Source organism: Dryobates pubescens, chromosome 1 (assembly GCF_014839835.1).
Source record: "Dryobates pubescens isolate bDryPub1 chromosome 1, bDryPub1.pri, whole genome shotgun sequence".
NCBI lineage: Eukaryota > Metazoa > Chordata > Aves > Piciformes > Picidae > Dryobates > Dryobates pubescens.
The window spans coordinates 49,562,948-49,589,308 of record NC_071612.1 but is presented as its reverse complement, the minus strand read 5'-3'; the positions used below and the strand labels follow the sequence as shown (position 1 = coordinate 49,589,308).

At 35.8% G+C, this 26,361-nt stretch overlaps 1 protein-coding gene across 8 annotated transcripts in view; it reads right to left on the bottom strand.

Moving 5' to 3' along the window:
* The window catches only part of GRIA2 (glutamate ionotropic receptor AMPA type subunit 2), an 88,116-nt gene that overhangs the window by 7,428 nt on the left and 54,327 nt on the right, over window positions 1–26,361 (bottom strand). For all 8 annotated transcript variants that reach the window (XR_008462451.1, XM_009898557.2, XM_009898542.2 and 5 more), the window contains exons 7-12: window positions 18,065–18,232; window positions 17,121–17,225; window positions 16,294–16,404; window positions 14,959–15,165; window positions 14,077–14,447; window positions 10,301–10,499 (exon numbers count right to left, since the gene is read on the bottom strand). Coding sequence is in view for 7 of the 8 variants with exons in the window: in XM_009898557.2 (XP_009896859.1) it covers window positions 10,301–10,499; window positions 14,077–14,447; window positions 14,959–15,165; window positions 16,294–16,404; window positions 17,121–17,225; window positions 18,065–18,232 (1,161 nt within the window). In the remaining variant the exon portion in view is untranslated. The remainder of the gene's footprint in view (window positions 1–10,300; window positions 10,500–14,076; window positions 14,448–14,958; window positions 15,166–16,293; window positions 16,405–17,120; window positions 17,226–18,064; window positions 18,233–26,361) is intronic.

Here is a 26,361-nt window from a genome sequence, read left to right as displayed (position 1 = left end):
TTTATTTGTAATACTCCACATGCCTCACCACCTCAACTCAGCAGGTCAGGGTTTTCTTTCAGAAAGATTGTTTCCTGAAGTACTTGCTTTTGCTTTAACCAATTGGTAGTTACAACTATAATTGGCAGTTTTAACTACCAACTGATTGTTACTTTTTGACCTGGAAAAAAGCCTGAGGAAAACAGTTTGCCACACAATGGTCACCAAAAAGGAAACAGTGCTATCATAGAAACAGGAGGCAGAATGGGACACATGACAAGTCAGGGTGAGTAACAATCACCAGTTGTAAAGAGTACATGAAGCTGGCTTTATCATACTGTCACATATTGTACAATTCTGGTGAAGAATGAAGAAAGTATAGGTTTATATCATCTCCCATGTGAACTGAGCAGAAAATGTAAACATGCTAACATTTCACATTCTACACTGTCTGATCAAAATACCTGTAGAACTACCAGGGCAGTTGACAAACTGCCCTAAATGATTTTCTTAAAAAGACAACCCAAATCATTATATGATGTAGACAATAAACCACTGCCAAATCATACAGTATGCTGCCCATAACTCAGCTATTACTATATTTCCACTTTGCTGTACAAAACCAAGATCACTTGGTTTTGTGGTCATCTTATTTCTCTGTGAGATGTTGCTATTCTTAGTATAATGTATTAGAATGTGTTCTATGCTACAGACATCTTGCAAGATACACTTCAGAACTGTAATTCTGCTATAAATACAACATCTATGATCACATAATTTTAAAAATAAATGAATCAAGTATAAAAGCATCAATAATGCCCTCACCATATCCCAAGGCTTCACTGGTCTTGTAACATAGCACTACCATTTTCTCAGACTTACCTTTATTTTTCTTTCCAGTCTAGAAAGATTTTGAGGCTCATATTTTTCCACAATCTATGACTACCAGTATTACAAGTTCTGGCAGTACCATGAACCACTGAAATTTTCTAACATCTAAATATTACAACTATTAGTAGAATCTACATGTACACTGGCAGTGCCTTTTGACAGTTCTTTTGCAGTTCAGTTGTTGCATAGTCTGTTAATCCACACATACTTGGTACACCCATTAACATCAAGCGTGGGATATATTCAGCATGATCATGACTGATAAAAACAACTGTGTGCTGAAGGTGCAGAAAAATTCTGATTCTTGAACATCTGACATATTGCATATGTACTGTTCTTGTTCAATCCACAAAAAGATCCTGAAAAACATGACCCTTTAAATGATGGGAATCCTAAATAACATTATATGGCACCATCTTTGAAAAGCCAATTCACAAAGTAAATTATCACTGTGTACTATATGCTGTCAGTAAAAATTCAATATTGCATTTTTCTCTCCCTGTAATTTACTTGATACACTGATAGATACAAATAAGTGCCTCTAACAGATAACATTCCTTGCTGTTGTTGCTCACTTCCCTGGAAGCAGAGCTTACCAGTGCTTAGCTCTGTAGGGTGCTCAATCTCCTCCTTCCACATTTAGCTTACTTAGGCTTGGACTGTGAAGTCCTTAGCCTCATATAGAGAAAAATCTTCCTTGAGTTCTTCTTCTCCAAACTTGCTTCTTCATTAAATCCAGATCTCCATTCCATTCCTACCATATGTCAACATTCATTTGGCAGCATACATCCAACCTGCTGCATGGGATTTACCACTACAGTCTAAGCAAGGGAGATCAAGCTTCTAAGACTGTTATAAAAATTATAACACTAAAAAACACTAAATAAGTATTCTTTATTCCAGTTAGGTAATCATAACAAATAGGTTCCTAAACTGACTTAGCTGCCTTCCCTGGTTTATTAAAAGACATTTTACAGCTTTTGATGATACAGAAGTCTATCAAGTTCTGTTCTACTTCTGTCATTTGATCTGAAAAACATGCACTGCCTTATTTTCCTCTGTCAATTCACACAAATCTGATCACACAGGAAAATGCAAATGATGAGAGAGGGGCTGGTGCTGGATGTCTGAACAGGAAGAGGCACAAGGAACAGATTTCCCAAACTGTCAAGTGTTAAGAAGAAACCTCCCACTAGATGGCTCACAGGGTCCTTGCTGTATAAATCAAGGTAGGAATACCTGACCCAGCAACCATGGAAATAAAAATCTGTAATGAAAAACATCACCAGAAAATAGAATTTGCCATGACCGCACAGTCCTTTGCAGCCATGAACACTGGAAAAACATCTTGCTGGAATTCATGCAGTTCAGAGTCTTCATCCCTTGACCTTGTGTAGACTCAAAAGAACTAGTGACAAACCATGACCTAGGGGATATTTGTGACTTCTCAGGTTTTTATTTATGATGCAACACAATATTTTTAGTAATACATTCTGTTTTCAGAACTGTGTAATTTTGTTTCTTCACTATCTTGTTTCTCAGAATTTTTCTTTTAATTCAAAGGTAGAACTACAGAATGTAGAAAAGGGCTGTGTTAAGGAGACCTTCATCCATCTAGCATTCTGTGCACACACACACATACACTCACCATCAAGTCAGCATTATCTGAGAGTTAAGCAAAGCATGTACACTTAGTGTAATTCACATACATTGTGGGGGGAAGAAAAAGCACATTACATTGTTATTTAAATCTGGCTTGTGTATAGTTGATCACATATTTTATTCCCACGCAAATCTTCTTAATCTCCTTAAAATGCACTTAGAAAAGCATGCAGTCATCAGCAACAGCAGCCTGAAGCATGAGGAAACAGAACTCTTACAAATGCAAGATGTTCTGTGTGCATCTGTGTGCATCACAGCCCTTTGTTATATGTGCTTTCTTCAATGGTATCAAAAAATCTAGAAGGGCAGCAGTGCTCCTTAAACCCCACCACAGCGTGCATTCATCTGATCCAAACAAGGGAACTGTTGTAGACTTCTGTATTGTTTGATGACAAGAATGCAAGAATATGGAATAATCTGCACTGCTCTTAATTACTGTGGCTGACTGCTATTGCAAGGGGACACTCCAGTGTATATATGAAATGTTAAAAACTAGTTATACTTTTGCTATTACAATTGACACTAACATGACAGCACAAGAAAAAAAAATACAGTAGCTGGCACAGAAATGCCCCAGGAGCTAATAATGTATTATTTTTATTTTAGTATCATGCCACTACTGGGCATTTTGACTATGAAAATTATTATTGCAAAGTAGACATCCCACTTACATGTAAAATAGTGCCTTCATTATGAAACTCATTAGGAAGTTAAATTATGCAAAGCTTTATCAAATTAATTAACTATTTTGTGGGTCATCAGATAACTTTTCCATTTTGTCATTCAAAGACCTACTATTCTTAAAATTGTGGTGCTGTAATTAGTATGTCATTGACAGAAATAGCTCCTCAGACTACTAAAATTCTACTAGATGATGATCTTTTACTGTGGGAGCAGAACTTTACTTCTCAAATATGGTTTGTGTAACCATTTTGTTGACCTTCCATACTGAATAAAAGGGCAGGAACTGGAATTGTCACGAGTAGCTAGAAAGTGTAATGACAAACGACTCTTGCCAATTTACACAGTAAATCAAATATTTATACATCTGTAAAACACATAAAAGAACAAAAGTTGATTTTCAGCCTCTTTAATTATCTCAAGATTAAGTACTTTAAACCACTAGTTTATATTGGGTGAATACTTAAGGTGTATGAAAGTTTAAATTGATGGAATATCTAAACTTTGTAATATAAGTTCATTTAGTACTGGTAAAAACTAGTTACAAGTTCTTAAGATGTAGTTTTATGGTTTTTCACTTTCCATTACTTAACTGAGCTACTTAAAATATCTTTAATGTATTTGATTTTACTAATAAAATTTGTAAAATATTCTACCTCAAGAACTTATTCCTCAAAAGCCTACTTAAAATAAATTTTTCCAAGAATGTATGAGACATGAACCTCACATTGTTATCATATTCTTATCATATGTTGTATATATTGTATCATGTCATAGAGAATAACCATATCATATAAATCCATATAATATAAATCATGTGATTTAAAGAGTTGAGTGTTCAAAAAGGTTTGTCTTACAACAGGATGTTTAACATTAAAGATTATTCAACTGCTGTTAAAACACCTGCTGAAATGGCTCCTCCCTTGAGACTTACTCATTTCAAAAGAATTGAAATTCATCCCCATCATTCATCATATTCATAACAACAAAGCAGACCATTTCAATCTCATTTAATGAAGAACTCAGATAAATGTCATGCAAACTAATTTCCACAATGATGACCTAAATCCCTCTGGTTTTTTTTGAAGTGCTGGTGCCAAGAAAGTTTTGCTGTCCACTCCTAGAACTAACTTTAACTCCTGATAGAAGGACAGTTGTACTTCAGTCACAATGCAGTGTCTACTACTAAGGCTTAGCTACATCCCTGTAATACAAATGTAGATTTGTCAACAGGATCTTGATTTGACCAGGGAAAGCTGATAACACAAGGCAAACAAGATGTCACATAAACTGAACTCAAAAAGCACCAAACAGTAGCAGATTTTCGAACATTACAAGTCAAAAAAGAATGAGAAAAAGAAAAGTATATTCGCTGTAGGGTGGGAAGAAAAGCAAAGAACAATGACTATATATATATACTATTGCTTTGGTTTTGACAAGATTAACATATAGGAAGAATAAGTAATAGGAATGAAGATGCAAAAATGGAAATGGTCAAAACAAGACGGCTGCAAATCAATAAGAATGTATTGCACCCATACCGGGGGAGGGGGAATAAGCTAAATCCCCAACTACAAAAGCACTTTCTCAAACAATAGCAGAATTGTAGTTAATTGCAGGTGCTACTCCTGGTGTCTAGAATCATAAACATATTGCTTGAACTTAACAAAAATGAAAAGCCAAAAACCATTCAAAGCAACTACTGCTGAGCTTCAGATGCCATTTAAGAATGAAAACATCTCAAGACAGAAATGTTTAGGCTTTGTAAGAAAGGAATTTGAGCTATCAAAGCACATCAAGCCAATCAATAGGAAAGTATTTACTTGTTATATGTGAGAAGTGGAAAGTTCTGAGCACTAGAATGACAAAAGTCAAATGAAATTTTCCACTTTGATAGTATGGTACAGTGCAAACTCATTTTTGCCCATCACAAAATTACTTAGCACACAGAATACTTTGATTAGAACATCTAAGAAAACTTGACAGGAACTTGAAAGAGAAGATTAGGGGATAGTACATTTCTTTCATCAGACATAATTTCTCTTACAAACAAGGATGGAAAATTCTACTAGAAAGGAGTACATTTTATTTTTAATAAATATTATGCAAACAGAAATTTGAAATTAGTCTAAGTAATATATGTAACAAGGTTTCTGAAGCACCACAGTGTTTTGGTTGCTAGGCTGTCTGCAAAAGACATTAGGATTTTGGGCAATGTGGAGAAACAAGAAAAAAACCAAAACAGTGTGGAAAATAAGAGAGAGATGCTTTGAGAAAAAAAGGAAGTATCGATTACTATAGTTTCTTTTAAAATCACTTTCACAATGCTCTAGATGAGTTCTTTTGTGTGTTGCCCAGATGCAAGGAGCTCAAAACAACAACAAAAAAAATTAATCACTTGAATTCTCTAGACCAGAAAAAAATAAAACCGTATCTTCACACACATGCTAATGGATGCAAGAGAAGTCTTTACATTATCTCAGTTTTCAGATCTAACTCTCTTTTCAGCTACGTACCTTTCCATATCTTCTTCACAGATACATAAGTGCCAGTCCTGTAGCCCCTGCCTCTTAAGGTATAAAGTAGAATCTGCGGGAAGTTACAGATGAGAACTGAGCCTTCTGCCTCCTTCACCTCCCAGAGGCTTCTGTGAAGCTAGTCAAAATTTAACTCCGGAGACATATGTTCTGTATTTATATTTCTATATCTCCAACTTCAAAAATTGAGGATTGGGTATGATTCATAATTTTTTACCTCAGTTCCATTTTTAAAAAATCATAGTGTTTCTTTTTCTTCCCACTGATTTTAGAGAGCTCCTGTGGGGTTTTTTTTTTAGCTTTGATTATCTTCATGAACACAAAGACAGATTGAGGTTCATAGATATATTCCTGTTGGCCTTGTCTCTTTTTGCATATTTTGTAATACAGTCATCAATTCAAATACCTCTGTAAGTTAAAAAAGTCTTTTGAAGTACTCAAATCTAGAGGCATTTGACTGTGTTGAAGATCCTCAGAAAAGACAACTTCAGGCCAAGTTTTTTTTGCTTCCCAACAGACAACACTTTTGCAGGAGAAATGACTCAAGGGGTCTTGTCTTTTTATGTTTGTTGCTAGCTTATCACTATGGAAGAGGACTTCTTTATAAGACAGAAAGAATTATCATCCTTCAGGCATTTTTCCCATTCCCAATTTTTCATTCTGGAACTCTACCCTCTTAAGCAAAAATAAGTAACTCTTTCATAGTCTTCTCAGTGACAGCTACAAAATACCTCTTTGTTATGAAGCAGTTCTGTTCGCATTTACTTTGCAATGGGTCTACTCTTACAGGTCACCAAACAGAACGAAACAGATTGATCAGTCCATGTCACACTGTTGGCTCAAGAATAGGTACTCATAAAAAGATTTTAAATAAAAATGAATGTAGATAGAGTATATTAGTCTATTAGTATATTGTGGATGGTGCCAATAGTACGTACCGGTAATGAAACTCCACTGCCCCACCATTTATGGCTCCACCAAGAATTATCTGTGATCTGACAAGTATAGAGATGATGCACCTGTACAGGATCAACTGAAATGCTTCCTGATCTTAAAAGCTGTGCTTGTAGTCCTGTTCACATTCTTACCACTACAATCCACTACCCATTTTAGAAAAACCACGCACTGTCAGAAATACACAGCCACACACATTTTCTTCACTGCTTTGTCCATTACTTCAGGTTGTAAATCCAAAAGAAAATGTAGCAGCTATGCTGCACAAGGGGAGGTTTAGGCTGGATGTTAGGAAGAAGTTCTATACAGACAGAGTGATTGCCCATTGGAATGGGCTGCCTGGGGAGGTGGTGGAGTCACCATCATTGGAGGTGTTCAGGAGGAGACTTGATGGGGTGCTTGGTGCCATGGTTTCGTTGATTAGATGGGTTGGATTGGTTGATGGGTTGGATGCGATGATCTTGAAGGTCTCTTCCAACCTGGTCTATTCTATTCTATTCTATCTTTTTTAGGCTTAAGACACTTGGGCACAAAGACAGATCTGAAAGCACTATCCCCAAGGAGTAAGTATCAGAAGTGTTAAGTATCCTAACTTAGTGGAACAGTGCTCTAAAAACTTGGATCATACTCTCAGTTCTGCTACTAGCAACTCTGAGATCTCCAGAGGAAAACCACCACACATTCTGCTATTTACAAATACATAATCAGGAAACACATTTTATTTCTTTTTGTTTGTTTGTTTGGTTGGTTTTGGTTTTTTTGTTCCCCCCCCCCTTTTTTCTTTGAAAAATACAGTTAAATACATTATTTCTCCAGTGATTTTCTTTACAGAACACACCATGCTTCTCATCTCAAAGCAGCACTAGAGACATTAAAGCACAATGCCTTTTCATCCTGTTTTCCCACTTACATTTCTTGCTTTTGTGTCAACTGACTGTTAGAGTATTGCCTACTAGTCTGTACTTCCACTAAAGCTAGGGAGAATACACTTGTCATCAGTGCCAAGGCTGTTACCTCCAAGTCAGCTGATATGGACTCGCTTGCACACCTACTACATATAGCTATCTGCAGTGTGCAGTGAGCCACTCTGCTTCCTCCACCTTTTTTTTCCTAACCTGTATCTGGGTTACTCTATTCACCGTAGTTGCCACTGCACCCAGCCACAGCTATTGTAGACACAAACTACTATATACCTACTGTGGGTGGACGGAAGACTAGACTCCTAAAACAAAACAAGCTAATGTGACAGCCCTGACACATCCAAGCTTATGTAACATCTCAATGAGTTTGTATCATTTACACAGTCACAGAAGCTGGACAAAGACTTGAATTCTTCTCTTCTGTTAACACTTGCACATATATGTTCAGCACAGCATTTTTCAGGCAACTTTCACCATCAAGTCCACTGTTGAGAATTCTTTTTGGAAAATGTTGAGAAGCATTTATTTTTCACTTGTGTACAAATTTTTATCAGAAACCATGGCTTAGCACCAAGGAAAATTCAGTTTACTATTCTCATTTACTGTTCCCAAATTTTGTGCTGTTCCAGGAAACAGGGCTCTACTAGTGAAGATTAGGTCCACTACACACTCCATCAATAGAAAACAAACATGCAAATAATGCCACTTCTTGAAAATAAAAATAGAAAAGCTGTGAAAAAAACCTAAATGTTCTTTTTATTCCTAACAGCAACAGAGAAAATGCCAGTCTATTTTAGTTTGCTGCTATTAAAATACTCAAGTTGTTCTCAGCTGTTCAAGGAATTTGAGTCCTAATTTCAGGTCACATAAAATTCACACATCCCCTCCAATCCAATCACCATACAGAAATACAAAAATATTCTGGGTAAAATTTTAATCTCCTCAGTTTTACACACTGCTTTCACCTTGCTTTCAGCTGAAACCTGAGTTTCAGATCTCCTAGAAAGAAATTCTGACAGCTGTTATTTCATCAGAAGTAAATGGGCAAGTTAAGTGACTTTTAGCAAGAAGTAGAATAGAGCCATCAGGCTGAGAAGTTGCATTACACATAATGCACCAACTTGTTTGTGACAGAAATTGCTGAGAATTTTCCAGAGATCATCATAACCCTGCTTGTGCAGAGTCAACACTAACTCAGCAAAAGGCAAAGAGTGTGCCTTCACAAAGCGTCCACCCGATTTTACAAAAGTATGTTTAATTAAAGCTCAAGTAGGCACCAGAAACACTGGTTGTGTAAAAGTTTAATTGAACAGATGTCTATAGGTGCTAGGAGCACAAAACTGAAATATTGATGCATGTACATACAAACTCTGTTTTAAAAGAAAGCTTAAAAATCTCTGAAGAGGATCTATTCAGAAGAACTGACCTACTGTTACTTCACGTTCAATGCCCCATATCTACAAGGTTTATGCTAACGTAATGAGAAACACTTGCTTATATGCTTCTAAATACTTCAAAACACTCTTAGCACAAACCTGATCTCAATTTCACACCTGCTGACATGCCTGATGTTAGTTTTGGTTTGGCCAACAGGAATGCAACCAGGAACAGGTCTTATTATTGGACCTATCATCAAAATTGGAAAATACTGCTCTTCTGCAGTTGAAACAAGCATGGTTCTTATTTAGTACATAGTAAGCATTAAAGGACCCAGTGAAAACTAAAATCTAGCAGGCACTGCTCTAACTACACAGTCCATAAAAATATGTTTGTAAGACCTTGTTTCATTTCACTTTCATGACAGGTTGTGTTTGAAATGTAACCATAAGATGTATAATTATTTAAAAATACATTTTCTTTAAACCTAACAACCATAATTCATTGAAAAACACAAAAAGGACATTTTTTCCCTATTTCTAGCACTTCAGATCCACTTCCATCTTAAAAGGAGAGACAAAGAGCACACATGCAAGGCAAAACAGTTACAGAATTTTTCCTGGTTCTTTTAGTGTTTCACTCATTTGCTGGATGGATTTCACCATGTTAGCTGGTGTCTCAAGGGCAGCCTGAGACCCACACATCAGAAATCTCATGCATTTTTAAAACTGAAATACACGGAGGTAGAAGGTGAAGACTGAGAGGCTTCCAGGGAATCACTATAATGCAAATACAAATAGTAACTGTCTTCAAAAGCAGGTATGGATTTACTACAGTAGCCAACAGGGTTACATCCCATTCCCCATCTGCAAGCTTCAAAGATCATGTGAAATACTCAGTAGAACAAGTCTGTATGCCTTCCTATGTCCCTATTCACTATGTGACAACATAAATACAACACAACTATTAAATAGCTTTCCTTATAATTGTTAGCTCCTGTCTCAGAGCTTAGATGAAGAATGTAAACTCCCTTCTCTGAATTTACCTTGCTTTTCACTTGAGAGTGGAATATTAGGTAATTTCTTGCAGCCACTTTTGCTTTGCATATTTGTAATATGACCCCTATATTTACATATACATAGCAAAATGCAATAATGAATGAACAGAATCACTTGTGACTTAGGCTGCACATATCACAACTTTATAGTAATCTTCTAATAAAATCTAGGGGGAAAAACATTTACATGAGTGAAGACCTATTTAAAACAAAACAGAAAACTAAAAAGTATAAAATCTTACCCTAAAAAACTCTTTAGTGGAGCCAGAATCTAATGTTCCATAAGCAATTTCTGTTTGCTTGGAAAGATCCTCTGCACTTTCAATAGGAGACACCATCCTCTCAACCGTCAGGAAGGCAGCTAAGTTAGCCGTGTAGGATGAGATTATGATGAGGGTAAAGAACCACCACACACCTCCAACAATGCGCCCAGACAGGGATCTAATAACAAGTATGAAATGGATTTGTAAAGTGAAATGAAATTCCTAAAAAGGAACACATGTTATCAGTTTTACACAAACGATCCATTACACTACAGGAAAGCATTTCAGGGTATCTCGTAGGGCAGCTCTGCAAACTAATCAGATCGGAAACCAAGGCATACTTCACTACATATTCTGGAGAATTCAGTGGTCCCCCATCATAATGTGCTGTATTTAACATACAAACTTGTTGTTCCCTCAGAAGTGAATTTGTGTAACTTTATGAAGAGGATCAAACAAAAACAGTGAGACACCACATTCAGCTTATCCAGTATGCACTTAAAAATTGTCTTGCACTGGCATATTTTCCTAAGACACTCAGACAAAGACTCATTTCCACAGAACAATGGCTTATGCTGCTGTGGGAAATCTATACTGAGAAACAGACAGCATTGTTTGCAATAAAACCCAGCCCACAGAATATCCATAAACTAAAAAGTGCACCCAATTTTTGAAAGCTCCAAGCATTTAACAAACTGAAGACGGGACAAGAAACAATCAGTGATAATACAGAAACACAGTGAAGAAAGTATATTTTTGAATAGTAATAATCTGATGCTGCAGCAGGTGGGCTCTTAAGGATCTTTGTTTTGCATCTCCTGCTCAAGAAGAGAGAAGAAAAGAGAACTCAAGAAAATATATATGTAACAGTATAAAGCACACAACTAGAGAAATCAATGATTTTCAATACCAAAAAACTAGTAGAAGAGAAATATTGGTATAGTCATCTTTGTCAAACTTGGTGTTTTTCTAATGGTCATCCTTTCAATGCTGTAACTACTTACTGCTTTGTTTCCAAACATGACATTATAGGAAGGCGGGTGTAACCTTTGGAGATGTTCTTCATTATTTGGCAGAAAGGTGCATGTAGTTTAAAGTAAGGTGCTGCATTACCTTAGGTATATCTTATTGTGTCTCCTCTCACTATTAAGTGCATATATTAGAAATCCCTTATGCAACTTACTGTGACTTCAAGCTAATTCTTACAAAATATTTATATATATATATACACATATACATACATATGTGTAAGTATATATATAAACATTATAGTTATGTAAAAGCTGATTTATTAAACTGGGAACACAAATAAATTGAACTAATTCTGGATGCATTCTTTTTATGAATTGCTATTGTATAAAATCTGATATAATTCAGACATTAAAATACTTCTTCCATGTCACAAGAGACTCACTAATTCAATCTAGAGCACAAAAATCAAATCAGATAAGGCCAGAATATCTTATTAAAAAGGACCATAGAAAACAAATTATTTCAAGCTCCTTCTAACTTGACATGTATTCTGTAAACATACTTTCTGTCACCTTTGACAAAATAATACAAACTTATTTTGACGTGGAGGTAATCTGAGCACAAAGTAGTTCAAAAGCTTGTGTTCTCTTGGCAAACAAAGTTGCACCACTGACTTTATGATAAAACTAATAAGCTCATTGTCAATCCAGACATTATGATCCCACATGACATTTTATGAGTAAATATTTCTATTGTTATTTGTATTCAAAATTTTCCCATAAGATCTGTCCCAGTGAAAAAAAATTTTTTTTCAATGTACATTTCAAAAAGTTTCTGAAGATCGATAACTATGTGCTAGAATGAAGCCACATTTTCCAAGAGCCTCATTCATCTCAAAAATGATGATGAAAACTTAGCTGTAAGTTATCCTCATCATGCAATGTATTACTCTGCTCTCTGGTTTCTGTACAATGTGGTCCAGACTTACTCAGCACCACCTCCTATTTAAGAGTCAGGAAGCCCTCGTTACTTGTCTATTCTAAAATCCTTACAGTAGTTGTCATTTTTATTAGACCAATAGTGCAAAATGTAACTTCTCAAAGATATTGTGGTGATGCTTTTGGATATTACTTTTCATACCTACACTGAATCATTTGTGGGGAGTTCAAATTCCAAACTGAAAACTTTGGTTCAAAACCAAAATAACCAAGGTGTTTTCAGTGCTTTTCTATTTTCTATTTTTATAACAAACAGATACTATACAAACTAAGCACTTTTCCCCAAAATATGTTTGTAGTGAAACAAAGTGCTGTTAAATACTTTACTGAAACTAAATCCTGAAGCTCCAAAAGTGTTTGAGTTTCACACACTTTTTATGATGGCTATTTGCTACCATTATATTTACATCACCCTTCAAAAGTTATCAAACTAATCATGTCAACTGCCATGCTTTCATAGCCAGTAAAGTAATAATAATAACAGACTGTTATTCTGCTACAGCCTTGATTCAGTAAAAAATAATTTTGCAGCTCATAGGGGACTTTACAGACAACTAAACCTCTAAAGTATGTGATGGATACAAAAATCCCACATGACTGAAATTAACACAGTTTCTCATGACCTGAAACAACTTCACCGTCTTGTGTTTTTTCAGTACAGTTCTTATTGTGTTACAGGCCAAATCCACGGCACCTTTCATCGCAAAGACTGGCATATTGCACTGTGATATACCAGCCTTCACACAGAACTGCTAAAATGCTCACACAATAAATTATCTGCTATTTCCACAGTAGAACAACTTGAAAACCTGGTGTTGCCTTTTGGGATGCAAAATTTAGATATAAGAAGTGCTCCCTTGGTGTTATTTATCGTGCACGTTACCCACTAGACAGCCTAGAAATTGACCTGTTTCTTGTCTTGCTTTAGGATGTTTAGAAGAAAGTTGCTTAGTACAATTACATAGAGCTTCTGATCTGATTTCCCTAAGTACAGTTGCCCTATCACTTTTTACTGAAGTTCCTTCAACTAGCAACCTACCTACTTACTACTTTGCTGAATCAAGGCTAGAATCACTTGTGCACAAGGGAAATATAATATTTAATGAACTGCAAAGGAATTAACTTAAAGCTTTACAGCTGTCCCTTATAAAGTAGGTGAAACTCCATGAGGAATTAAGCATTTATGAACTGGACCTTCAAATTAATTTTAGAAATTTCCTTTGTGACTTTTCTAAAACTAGGCCATGGGACAAGAGTGGTGTTTTGCAACTGTTCACATGAAGTTAGAGCCATCACATGACTTTTACTTAACCTCAAGGCTTTCCTGTAGAAAAACAGTGGGTTATAGCTGTGTTATGATATGTAGTGAGTTTTAGAGGGAAAGTGCTGCCCATGTAGGTTGTGATTGGTACGTTACCCTTTTTCCCATTACAGTTGTTGTGAACCATATGCACTGTCAACTGTAAAATGGGAATATGCAGCAAAAACACGGTACCCCTCCAAGAAGGCATGGAATGACTTGAACCTTGTGCATTTTACAGTCTCTGCATGGTGCACATAACTTCACTTGGCAAACGCATGATTGATGTCAAGACAGTATTAATCAAATACATCATGGCTCTATGCCACAGACAACTGCTTTTATTTCAAAGACTTTTGGCACTTTAAGGAGGGAATAAACCAGTAATTTCTTTCTGAGAGTGAAAATATATACACCATGAACCTCCTCCAGCTGAGATGGCCGAGACCAAAAATGCACAAAGTTGAAATGGGCGAGTAACCAACCTTGGCGAAATATCGCATCCTTGCTGCATAAAGGCACCCAGGGAAAACCAGAGACTATTAAATATCCCAAATTCATTAGTTGATTCATTAGTTTGCGTTTCTCTTCCATCTTCAAATTCCTCAGTATGCCACTCGTATGGGCTAAATCTGCTGACCAGGAATAAAACTACACTGACCCCAATGTAGGCAAAAACAATGCACATCCAGATTTCATACGCTAATGGATCAAGAAAGGAAAACACTCCTGGCTTGGACTTCTGAGGCTTCTTGATCATTATGGATATCCCCAGGCTCATAAAGGGCTTTGAGAAGTCAATCACCTCTTCTCTCACCAATGTTATAGTTAATGGAGCAATTGCAATATCGGCCTTCTGTAAAGGAAAAAAGAAATCCAACATATAATAGCTAATAGAACTATTACAGCAAAGAATGGTTTAGTTTCTATTAATTTTCACAAATGGAAAACACAACAGCAGAAACACCAGCAATGTTTGTTTCATTAAGAATGCCCTATGGAGAATTTCAGAATTTTTAGTTAAAACTCCTCTTACTGAAATACGTATAACCATATGGGTGGCATGCAACAAACTTCCCTTTTTATATGTGCCTTTTAAAAAGTATATGACATTTAAAAGTATTAATAAAGCACATTGCCCTCCACTTGGTGAGAAGGATGAAATATGCATTCACTTCCCCCAAATTCATTTGCGTTTAAAATCTAATTCAGTGCTTTCCTTTCAAAGTTTTTCATTCCAATACAAGTTACTAATTCTCTATCAAAGGAATTGAATACATTTCCTTTACTCTGCAGAGAAAAATAAATCAAATCCCACTCCTTGTATTAGTCATCTTTAATGGCTTCAATAGAAAAAAATCTCTTACCCCATAAACAAGTTCTCCAACCATCCCATTCCAGATTTTCGTGTCTGCATCCCTTGCCCCATACTTGCCATCCCCAACAATTGTGAGCTTATATTTGAATCCACAGTGTTTAGCAATTTCTGTAGCTAAGTCCACACAATAGCCCTCATATCGATCATTTCCTTCAAGCATTTCGTGATTTTTCTTCATCATGACGTATGGGGACTCCTGCACAGAAAGATCTTGCCTTAGCTACTTGGTAAAAAGAAACATCTATCATTTTTGCACTTGATAGATTAATATGTTTCATTTTACATGTGAAAAAAAGAGAGAAGATAACATCTGAATCATGTATGTTATGTGTATATTGGCTCTTAATTGTTAATGTGACATGTGCTTAATACATTTGAAAGCTGCATTTTCCACAGTCATACACAAACAACAATACTTACAGGTATAAGTGATTCCCAGCAGTATGTTAATAATGACCATGAATGTTAACAGGATTTATGCACTCAGAGAAGAAAGAGTAAGTTCCAAAAATCGGTTTCTTTCTCTCATACAGTTTGGATGGAAGAAGGCAAAGGTATTTAGTTGCTTTTGTTGTTGTCTTAACACAAGAAAATTCTATTTCACAACCAGATCCCTCCCAGGGAAAACAGTTCAGGCTCTCCAGGCTACATCTTTATTGAATTACTGCACAAACAATAGGCAAAATATCTGTAACTATGCAGTATAGTTCTACCATCAGCAAAACTAGTGATGAGCCATAAGCTGTATTAAAGCAACGTATCTCCTCTTTGCTCGGTTGTTACCAGACTATTCTTGCATCCAGTGAAATTTCTATGCTAACCTGTGACTTGTCCAAATTGATAAAGAAGCTGTGTAACTTACAGAAAAAAATGTTGTTTTATAACAGTACATAATATTATTTTCTAAACAACTAGAATATGACTTTTAATGTTTCATTTTACACTTCCAATTCATAAAAGCTAAAATTCTGCAGCAGAAGAACCAGTCTCTTCAGTTTGGCAAAATCCATTCTCTGAAACAAGGGCTATGGTTCTGCCTCTCAGACAAATTTCCTCTCTTTTGAAAGCAGGTATTTTATTTCCATTTTCAGGTCTAAAAATTTTACCTTTTTAGAATGTTCAATCAATTACTGTCTTCTACAGAATACATGTGCATACTGAATCACATGCATTTCCTTAATTTCCAGATTTTATTTATGTATCATAGTGAGTAACAGGTCACAACATCGAATAATAAAAAGACAGTATATTTAAACTAACATAATGATGGGAAACAAATCACTGTAGGACAGACTGTCTTCTGACAAAATATGAGGTTAATTACCAAAATAGTGGTGACAATAATAGTCTTATTCTCTAGTCCTGAAGATTCATTTCCAAGAGGGCCATCAAGAGGATTGACAACCATTTTGTCCACTTCACTCCAATATCCAATCTAAAGAGAGTTTACAGGATGCACAGACACTGGTGAATATGAACTTCCACAGAAAAGGTTAAGTATGTTATTACCATGCCCCTCGTTTATGCTCACAGAAAACTATTTCAGCAATTAATTTACAAGTATAAATACTCCACTTATTTACTATTTCTAAGTAGTTAAAATTGTAACAAATCATAAAAAAAAAAATTGAACTAGAAATGTGTGCACATTGATTTGTCTAATACAGGTACCCCATTTTCTTTCACATATTAACAGATTTTAGTATCAACATCACACACTGTAGATTGAAAGGGTTATTATTAAATACTCCAGGTTAGGAAGACATGAGAAACTGGCTTTTCCTGAAAGGTTTGGAATTGGAGCAGAAAGATAATCACATTTAAAGAAACATCACTGAAAAGCTATATCCTGCATTTGTCACTCAGGAGCCTCTTTTCTCACATACTGTCTTATAGTTAGCAAATCAGACCGAAAAGCAAAAAGTTTAATCCGCAAAACTGAAAGGAAAATTATGTTGTACTTACCAGAAATAACAACTCAAGAGAAATAATACATATTCTTACTTTGTCCTGCAAGACCATTGTAGAATACCCATGAATAAATATTATTACAACTCATACTGTAATTAATCTATAGTGTTTCACTACCTACCTTATCCTGTTGCTTAGCATGGTAAAACCTTTAAGACACCGTAAGACAACTCAAATTACCTTCCGAGGACCGGTACTTTTGAGTTCCATGACGTTTATCGTAAAATTGATCCTCTTTCCATTCTGATCAAACTTTATATTCCCTGTCAGACCTTCCACCTGAACCTATATAGACAAGGATAGAAGTGGTGGGAGAATGAAGTTTGTTTCTTCTTAGAAAACATGTTTTTTATTTCCATAAATGATTGCTGATATTTTGAAAACCTTTAGACTTTTTTTTCTGTGGTAGTTTTAGGCTGTACCTTTAAAATTTTCCACAGATCTTGAACAGAAAGTGGTAGAGTGTGAATAAATCCTCATTAGATATAAAAAGGAGAATAATGATACTTCTACGCAATCTCATTGGAGAGATATCCACCATAAGAATTAGTCTGGTAAATTTTCTGTCTCTCTTTTAGCTTCTTCACTCTGGGAGACACTAACTTTGTGCTGTGATGGCTTCTGGTTGACCTTGGCTGCATTGTTTTGGCTAAGTTCTAACAACCCTCTTCTCTTTTCTTTTGTCCCTTTGTGCCCAAGTGGGTAAGGAGGCGGGAGCAGGGAGGGAGAAGCTATTAGCTCCCCTAGTCTTTGGCAATGTGGATTCTTGCGCTGTTTATAAATTGTAAATACCTGTGAATATTGTAAATGCTGTATATATATATGTATATACATATTCCTTGCATTTCATTGTAGATTGGAGTTTTGCTTGTAAATACAGCTTCATTTGCTTCCAACAGGGCTGGTCTGGCAAATTTAATGTTAGGGGGAATTTTCAGCCCACCACATTTTCCTACACAATACGCTATCTTAATATGAGCCATGTTCCTGATTTCACCCTTGTTCCCAGCACAATCCAGGCAGGCTTAGGAGACCAGATGATTCTATGACTCTATGATTCTTTTCAAGATATATAGAGAATTCCACACATGCACTCATCCCAGCACTCATTCCAGGGAAGCTACCTGTTTCAATGCCCTTTCTATTTCTACACCATGACCCCATGGTACAGCTGGATTTGCAAGACAATCTCCAGCATTTCCTCTTCTGGAGATCTCGATCCTCTGTTTACGTAAGTTACGAAAGGCTTCTGTCATCACTTGAACAGCATCATAGGTGAGAGCTGATGTATACTGAAAAGAAGTGGAAATATTTAATTAAAAACAAGCTTCAGCTTCACCACACCTTCCAACCCACTTGTTAATCTATTAAGCATATAATCATATGAAAAATTAAAAGGATAGTAGAACATATTTGAAATCAGGCAAGTTTTTCCACAGGTTGGAGGTCACTGACCTCTGAAGGGCATCTGTGCAAATAAATGAAGCATTTGTTAGCCTGCAAATCTGAAATTGTTCCTCACTTACACTTTTCATGGAGATGCACTTAGAGATCTCTAGACTACTTTTCCTCCCACATATACACAGACAAACCCAAACACGTGTTTCTGTGCTTAACTTTTTTTCTGTTAAATACAAAATCTCAGAGTAGCTATGTTCAACTATGCAATACCCGTCAATTAGCCCTGTTTTGGGCTGAGCTGTCTGGAAGAAGAGGTGGCCCCCCAAAAAGCAATATAGCTTCACAGCTTTTGAAACAACAGGAAGAATCTTGTAATCACATGCATCAGACACTGGGGCTAAACAGTCAAAAGCAGTTTTCTTTAGCGACTGAAGATTTTACATCTTAACTAAGCAACTGAACAGAAATCACATGTGCACGTACACAGAGGACTCTGTTGCATGGGCTTTATGAGTCCACAAGATTGCAATTATGCCAAATACAAGGGACAATTTTGGAAATATGGGCCAGAATGTAACTACTTACAGCCTTATGAATGAGTGCAATGATCCCTACAAAGGCTGTTAGATGCCAAGAATACATAAACTGTGAAGCAGAGAGAAATGATATATTGGTTCTTTGCTTCAGACTTTAATGAGAATTTTAATTAGCTAGCTTAAGTCAAGCAGAAGGCTGTTATAATTCTAACCAAGGCAGGCTCGGGAATGGAGGCCATTTTTGTGTGTAGCTGTTAAGCCTTGAAGAGGAAGAAAAGGAAGGTGGAACTATTTTTTTCAGGTATTTAAGCTTTCTGGGTGATTAATGTGAATCTTCTCAAAAAGGTTCTCTCAGTGACTTGTATGGAAATCACTAAAGCAGAAAAATTAAGTGAAAGACTGGCAGTAGCCTGTGATACCTTCCACTACTAGACTAGCAGTGATTAAGTGGTGGACATGGATTTGGAGTTGTGGAAAATGTAAAGGAGTGAAGAGAAAGGACTGTGACTAATTTTTCTGAGACTCGCTACCAATATTTCTTTAAGTGTAGCTCTTTCCAGTACAAAACTGTTGTATGACATTAGTGTTCTCAGGAACTTTGGATATAGCACAGTCATTAACCACAGAAACACACTTTGGATAGCAGAGAAAACAGGAGCTTGAAATTGAGAAGTTATAGTGCTAATTCAGTTATTCTGTTTCACTTGATCACTGGGATATGTTTAATGTATGATCTCAAGTACATAATGTATCATCTTTGAAGTATATAATTACAGGCCTGAATATTCACAACTCAATCACAGATTCCGTTTGTGTAGGGCTTTACCTATCAGTGCATATCTGTATGTGTACATGTCATCCCAAATATAAAATCCAAATGCTTTAATGTACATTAAGCCAACTTTAATCTAAGGATCTCAAAATATTTTACAAGCCTCTTGCATCTTCATGTTGTTGGAGATGCCACGAAAGCAAACAGTCCACGCATCATTTCTTACTGCTTTACTCTGCATTCACTTTCAGCTCCTAACACACTTCATAGAGCTTATTAAAACTATCTATAGCTTAATGAATAGATGCGATGTTGACAAAATGAAACAAAGTCCGTTTATTAGCACAAACAAGAAATGGCAGACAGATAACCTGCTCATGCAGAGGTGTCTGTGTGTGTCTGTCATAATTCAAATTGCCATAATTTAAAGGATGCATTAGCCCTTTCTTGATTCACTTTGTTTTACACTGGAGATTGATCCATGTTCTGATCTGCACTATTAAAACAAGCAGAAGCACTATCTGGAATATTATGCTGTGGAAGCTGTCTCTTACAGCCTACTACTTTTACAGTACCATAAATCTTCTTACTTCATTTCAGTTATTTTCAGCTTCACATGATAAAATCAGCAGCATTAATATAAAATGGTATAGGTGATATCATATTGTTCCTACAGAATCACCTGCATTAATTAAAACACAGCAAAGAATATGCAAAAAGCTTTTTTTTACCTTGCTTCTCATAATTGTAGGACTATGATAACAATAATTTGATAACATAAACCATAATAAAATGCACTGAGAAATGCATAAGGATTTTGGTTTTGGCTATAAAATATGGACTGCAGGCACACCATATTAAAATAATTCTCTTTAAATAAATGGCCTAATTGCCAAGAAGAGAAAACACAAGGTGCACTTGCAATTTTATTTAACTTAATATGTACTATGTACCTTATTAAAACTCTTCTGAAGATGAAATTAAGCACAGGGCTTTTTTATACATATATTTTAAAATGCTAAAATTTACAGTAAGATGTAAAGTTAGACCTGTGTTTAATCCATTGCTTGCCCATGTGCTGAAGACAAAGTTGCTTAGATTTAAAATATAACATTAGAAGAACATATTTCAGCAATTGAAAAGAAACGAAAATGTGAAGACATAAATGCCCAGATCTAGACATTAGAGAGGAGTTAGAGAAGTTAGAGAAGAGAAAAAAGTATTTTTAAGTCTGATTCATTTGACCTGTTAGACACCTTTAAAATGATCTAATCTAACACAATGGTGAGAAAGACAAAATAATAGGATATTTTGAGGATGAGTTAAAAACACAGTGCTAGTGTTCAAGACACTAGGGACACCTCAGCTGGAATGTCATATCCAGCTAGAGCAGTGTTCAAGAAGGATGAAATTAATCTGAAACAGGTTAGTTTGAAGAAGTTTGCTCATGACGTATTGTGCGGGCTGCTATAGGAACAGTAGGAAAAGGGACACTTTATCACTAATAGAGGTTAAAAGAAAGGTCTAAAATCAGATATAAATATTTCTCCTTGGAGAGGTGACTTCAGAGGGAGGTAATGTAAGAAATGTTCTTTCTTTCATGACTAAGTGAGTAGACTCAATGGGTATAAGCCAATGTTCAGCATTTCCCCTTATATTTGATCAGTTTAAATATACAAACATACATCAGAGACAGTAAAGACACAAATTGTGTGGCTTTGTGGTTTGCAAACATATGAAATGTTCTGCTTACTGCTCTGTGCTGGCAATTTTCTTTTTCAGTGGTTCACTATGCATTTAACTACCTTTTTTGGTAATACTTTACTAAACTACACATAGACTAAATGGGGATATCAAATGGGATCTTGTTTTAATTCACATCACAGCTTCATTTTGCTTTGAGAATTACATTCCATAAAATCTCTCATCAGAATTTTGTGATTTTTTTTCCCCACAACAAAGTATGTTTCTACTTGAATGCTAACATATACCACAAAAATCAGAATTGGCTTTACAAAGTGCTTCGTACACTAATTGTACTTTTTAGACAAAATATCCACAAAATTCTACCAAACTGTTTGCAATTTCAGAAGTAACTGGTACACAGAGACTGGTACACAGAGACTGGTACACAGATACAGAAAAGTACCTCCTGTGACTGTGAAAGTCATCAAACATTTAATGCAACTCATGCAACTATTTCTTAATGGTCTTTATTTAATTAATGTACTTGAGGGCTATTTTGACATGGACAGTATTAGACACACTTTGAAAAACATTTGATGGTGGACCAACAGGTAAGTGTTAGTGGAAAATTTACTAACTGATAGGAGATAGCTACCTCCTTTATCATCTCTTGTGACACCTTGCATACTGTCCTGACAGAGCACAGGAATACAATTACTTTCAACAGGAATAAGAGACTCATCAAATATTGTACACATAAATGCCATTGTAAGTCCAGATGGCTTTGAATTGTACCCATAATCATCCATTATTCTAATTTATTCTGTGTAGGCATTAGCATGAATCAGATCTGTATAAAGCAGTATTACAGGCTGGTTGCCTTTCAAACTGCAAATACACTTCAAGCACAGGAGCATCTTCATTATTTATGGGCATGTTTCAATCACTGAGGACAGAAGGCAGAGATCATGGAACCCAGAAGAGACTGAATGTTTGCTTCTTACTCTCTGATCTTTACTTTAGAATGAAGCTCCTGTGAAAACAGGCGACCTTTACAACAGACTTGCTTGCAGCTCTTGCATATACATGCAAGATATTTGGAAATACCTAATAATTATTTGTATTTTTTTTCTAATAGTTCTGGTCCTGAGTAAAACAGGAAGAGAAAGTAATAAAATATAAAATTACTGCATCTTCAAAATTATTTTTCTAAATTAAATCTCAGTAATGATGGGATTAGAGATCAAGCCCTATTTATCTTATCAAATACGCTATCCTTACTAAATTTTGTTTCCAGAGATTCTAGAGTCAGATCAACTGCCTAAGCCTACATTCCTGGAAGTCTAACTCCAATTTGAAAGACATGCTCATAGCATATTGAGCAGGCAAACACAAGACTGGGGCACTTGAATCATCTGAACACTCACGCTGTAGGATATTTTTATAGGGGAAAGTGACCTTCTTTCACTCCTTTTAAAACTGACTATAGCAAAGATCACAAGATTTAAGAACCCCAAGGTGCTTGGCCCTTTTATTTCACCTACTGCTCTAATAGGAAGGAAATTCCTAGATGGCAATTCTTCCCCCAAGATTGCTTCCAATCCAGAAGAACATTTTTCTTACTAGAGCTATCAGAATGCTAATTCCACTGGGGGTGGGAAGTGCAGGGTCCTGCTTTTTTTTGTTGCTGTTGTTTGTTTGTTATTTTACGCTGTAGACAGAGATTTTGAAGTACTTTGATCTCACATTAGACTTAATGCAGTGGCCAAAGAGAAGAACTAATGCTATTGTAACAATGATGTTTCTTAAAAATATCAGTAATACGTCAGAAAAAAAAATCATTGGTTAAAAGTCTCAGCAGAAGTCTTCCTGTCTTTCAGGAGGAAGCAGAACAATGCCAGAACTTAATGGCACTGGCATTTGGATCTACTTAATTCCAGACATTTTTACATTAAAAAGAACAGAAAGTCAGCATGCATAACTTACACTCATTCAGGAGTGTTAACAGAGAAGTTGTGTGGGAACGTACCCCTTCCATGATACAGAATGGTCATCTTAGCCTAATATTGTTCCCTCTTTATTTTCTCAAAATGCCTTACAGCAAAAGAGTTCCACCATATCAGACTATATTAGAAATCCTTTGATCTTTTTCTCAATTAATATATCTGTGCTCTCCTCAAGACTAAGCTTGAGAAAAGTATGTCACCCTTCACAATTTAATAATCAGCAGGATCCAGCAGGAAAAACTGAAGACTCTAGTTGCAATAATGAAAACAGATCAGGTAAGAAAATTTTAAAGCAGAGAATAAGAATAAAATGCAAAAATAGGAGGACTTCTATGAAAATACCACTCTGTGAGAAATATATTTGAAAGAGTTAGTATGAACATTTTAGGTGTAACAAGTGGGGGTAGGATTTTGAAGGTGATGTGGGATTTTTTTGTTTGCTTGGGTTTTTTGCCCCTTCATTACCCTAAAAATATACTTGGAGTCTCTTTAAATTCTTGTTCTATCACAAAAGTCACTTCCTGTTCAAAAATTATGGCTACTCATAAATCAGTAAGTGTATGTGACTTGGAAAAGATACAAATTTAAAATGTGAAATGCTCTTTTATTATGATATTTAATGAAATACAGTCTTCAGCCTATGCTCTTTCTATGATAAAAATGGCCATCCAAGCATTATTAAATATGGGAAATCTCCTTGAATGGAGCTTTTAACCAAGAGAATGTTATTGAGATGATCATAAAAGCATACTCTAGACCATTTTCTAGTAGAATAATTCATGGTTGGTGCACTTAATGAAGAAGGCAGAATGGATAGAGATTAGTTGTTTCTGTTTTATAAAATGACTGATACTATATAAATGATAAGAATCAGGAAATTCTATTAGGCATTTCAGCTGTATTATTTTTCTCACAGTCAACAGAAATTCCTGTACAAATTAACAGATATAAATTATCACCCTAGAAGCTGAACAACACTGCAACAGAAATCATTCTAAATTAGAATTTCATATAAGGATCCTTTATATTGGAATTTTTGATTAGCCTATTAAATAAAGCCAAATTAAATGACCTTTTACTTTTGTTTTAATATACTGTGAATCATTGTTATTTTCTGTAACAATCTGTAGGAGGGGTACCTGGACTTGATATTACAATACACTGTGAACAAATGGCACAGAAAAAAACCAAAACAAAACACAAACCCCAATAACCCACAACAATCTGAAAGATCTCATCATACATTTAATGTTCTAAAAATTTCCAAACACTGCCATTTAAAAGTAATAATTCAAGTTTTAAATTTATAAAACATAATCCTAAACCACAACACCTATTTTCATTATCATGTCTCATCTATTCCATCAGCATAAGTGTTTGCCTATTGTCTCAAATGAAGTGCTTCATCCTGTTTGCTCCAAAATAATTCCTAGTAGAATACACAGGTTGCTGATTTACGAAGAAATAGTTACTGTCAGAGAATAATAAACACTTCATGTTTGCTTTTCTGCCACTCATATCAGCTAATACAGGCAGCCGCCTAAACTGACTGGTCCTTGACACCAGTCTTGGCCTAGCAGTAAGCTTGCACACTCCTCTCTCACTCACCTAAGTGATCCTCAGTGCTTCTCTTCCTCCCTTACTTCCCTTACCCAAGAAACATCTGGCCACAGACTTCTCTCTGGCTCTGAGCTGCCATTGTCCTTCTGTGTCTTTCACTTTAATTCCAGCAGGCTCCTTCCACTTTGCTGACCCCTCTTTTTTAATGACAAATTTTTCCCCCTCTTAATTTCAGCTTTGTGTCTCACTCACCCTTCTCCTCTTATCCCCACTTCTCCATCAAATAACATCAATTTTGGTGAGGACAGAGGTATGCCTGATCTTGCTGAACACTTAGAGCATGAAGTATTCAAATAGTAGCTTTCTTCTGTTTATATCAACCATATTCAAGTGAACTGCTGCTTGAAAAAAGTGCTAAAGAACTCCTGGGAAAAAAAGGCAGGAGGCACTTAAAATTATTAAGAATAAGTAGATTCAAATTCAAAGAAACAGAGCTGCATAGGAACATCAGGACTTAGCTCTGTTGTGTTCTGAAGCCTGGAAAAATTTTTACTTTAGCACAGCCAAGATACTTTTACTTGCAAGATCGAAGGATTTGGGTCAGTAGGCCCTTTGTATGTCTCAGACAAATGTACAGATAGTGCCTCAAACCACCCCCTGTTTTCACTGACTAAATGTTACATTCTTTAATTGGGCTTTCTTTAAAAAAGCCAAACACAAAAACACAGCACAAACCAATAGGTTTGAATGAATGATTATTTATGCAAAAGAGCCTGAAGCTATTAAAAGGAAGCATGAAGTTTAACACTGAAATTTCTTATGCCTACATTTTCCATATATAGTTTTGCAAGAAGAGAAGATTGAACACTGGGATTCAAAAGTCCAGTGAAACCAAGCAGCTAGAACATCAGCTGCTAGAGGACAATTTTTTTTATGCCTAGGCAGCTAGAGGTCTATTTTTTATGGCCAGGAAACAGATGGACTGGAAAACAAATCACACAAATCCATAGTTTCACAAGGGCACTAAAAAAAACCCCACAACACACCAAACAGCAAAGCACCTCTCCCCAATCAACACCAGTCCAGTTCCTGATTAAATCACATAACAACTTAAATTAACTATTTAATTATTATTTTTTTTTACTGAATCATTATAATCTATTTGAATTCAGGCATAATCAATCACGGTTTTCCATTAAAGCTGTAGCAGATGCAACAGCATCATTTGTAAGTCATCAAAATGCCTGATATTATAAAACCATTTTTCATCACTCTGCAATCATAAGAGGCATGCCCCAAAATGAAGGGTTTGTCTGTTTCATTAAACATACACTTTCGCTTACTCATCTATGGACCACATTCTTTCTGGCTTTCCACTTTGAGGAAATGTTTTCACTCTTCTTTGCTCATTATTATCAGGGAGTCATCTAAATTGTAATAATTTCTGTAAGGTAAATAAG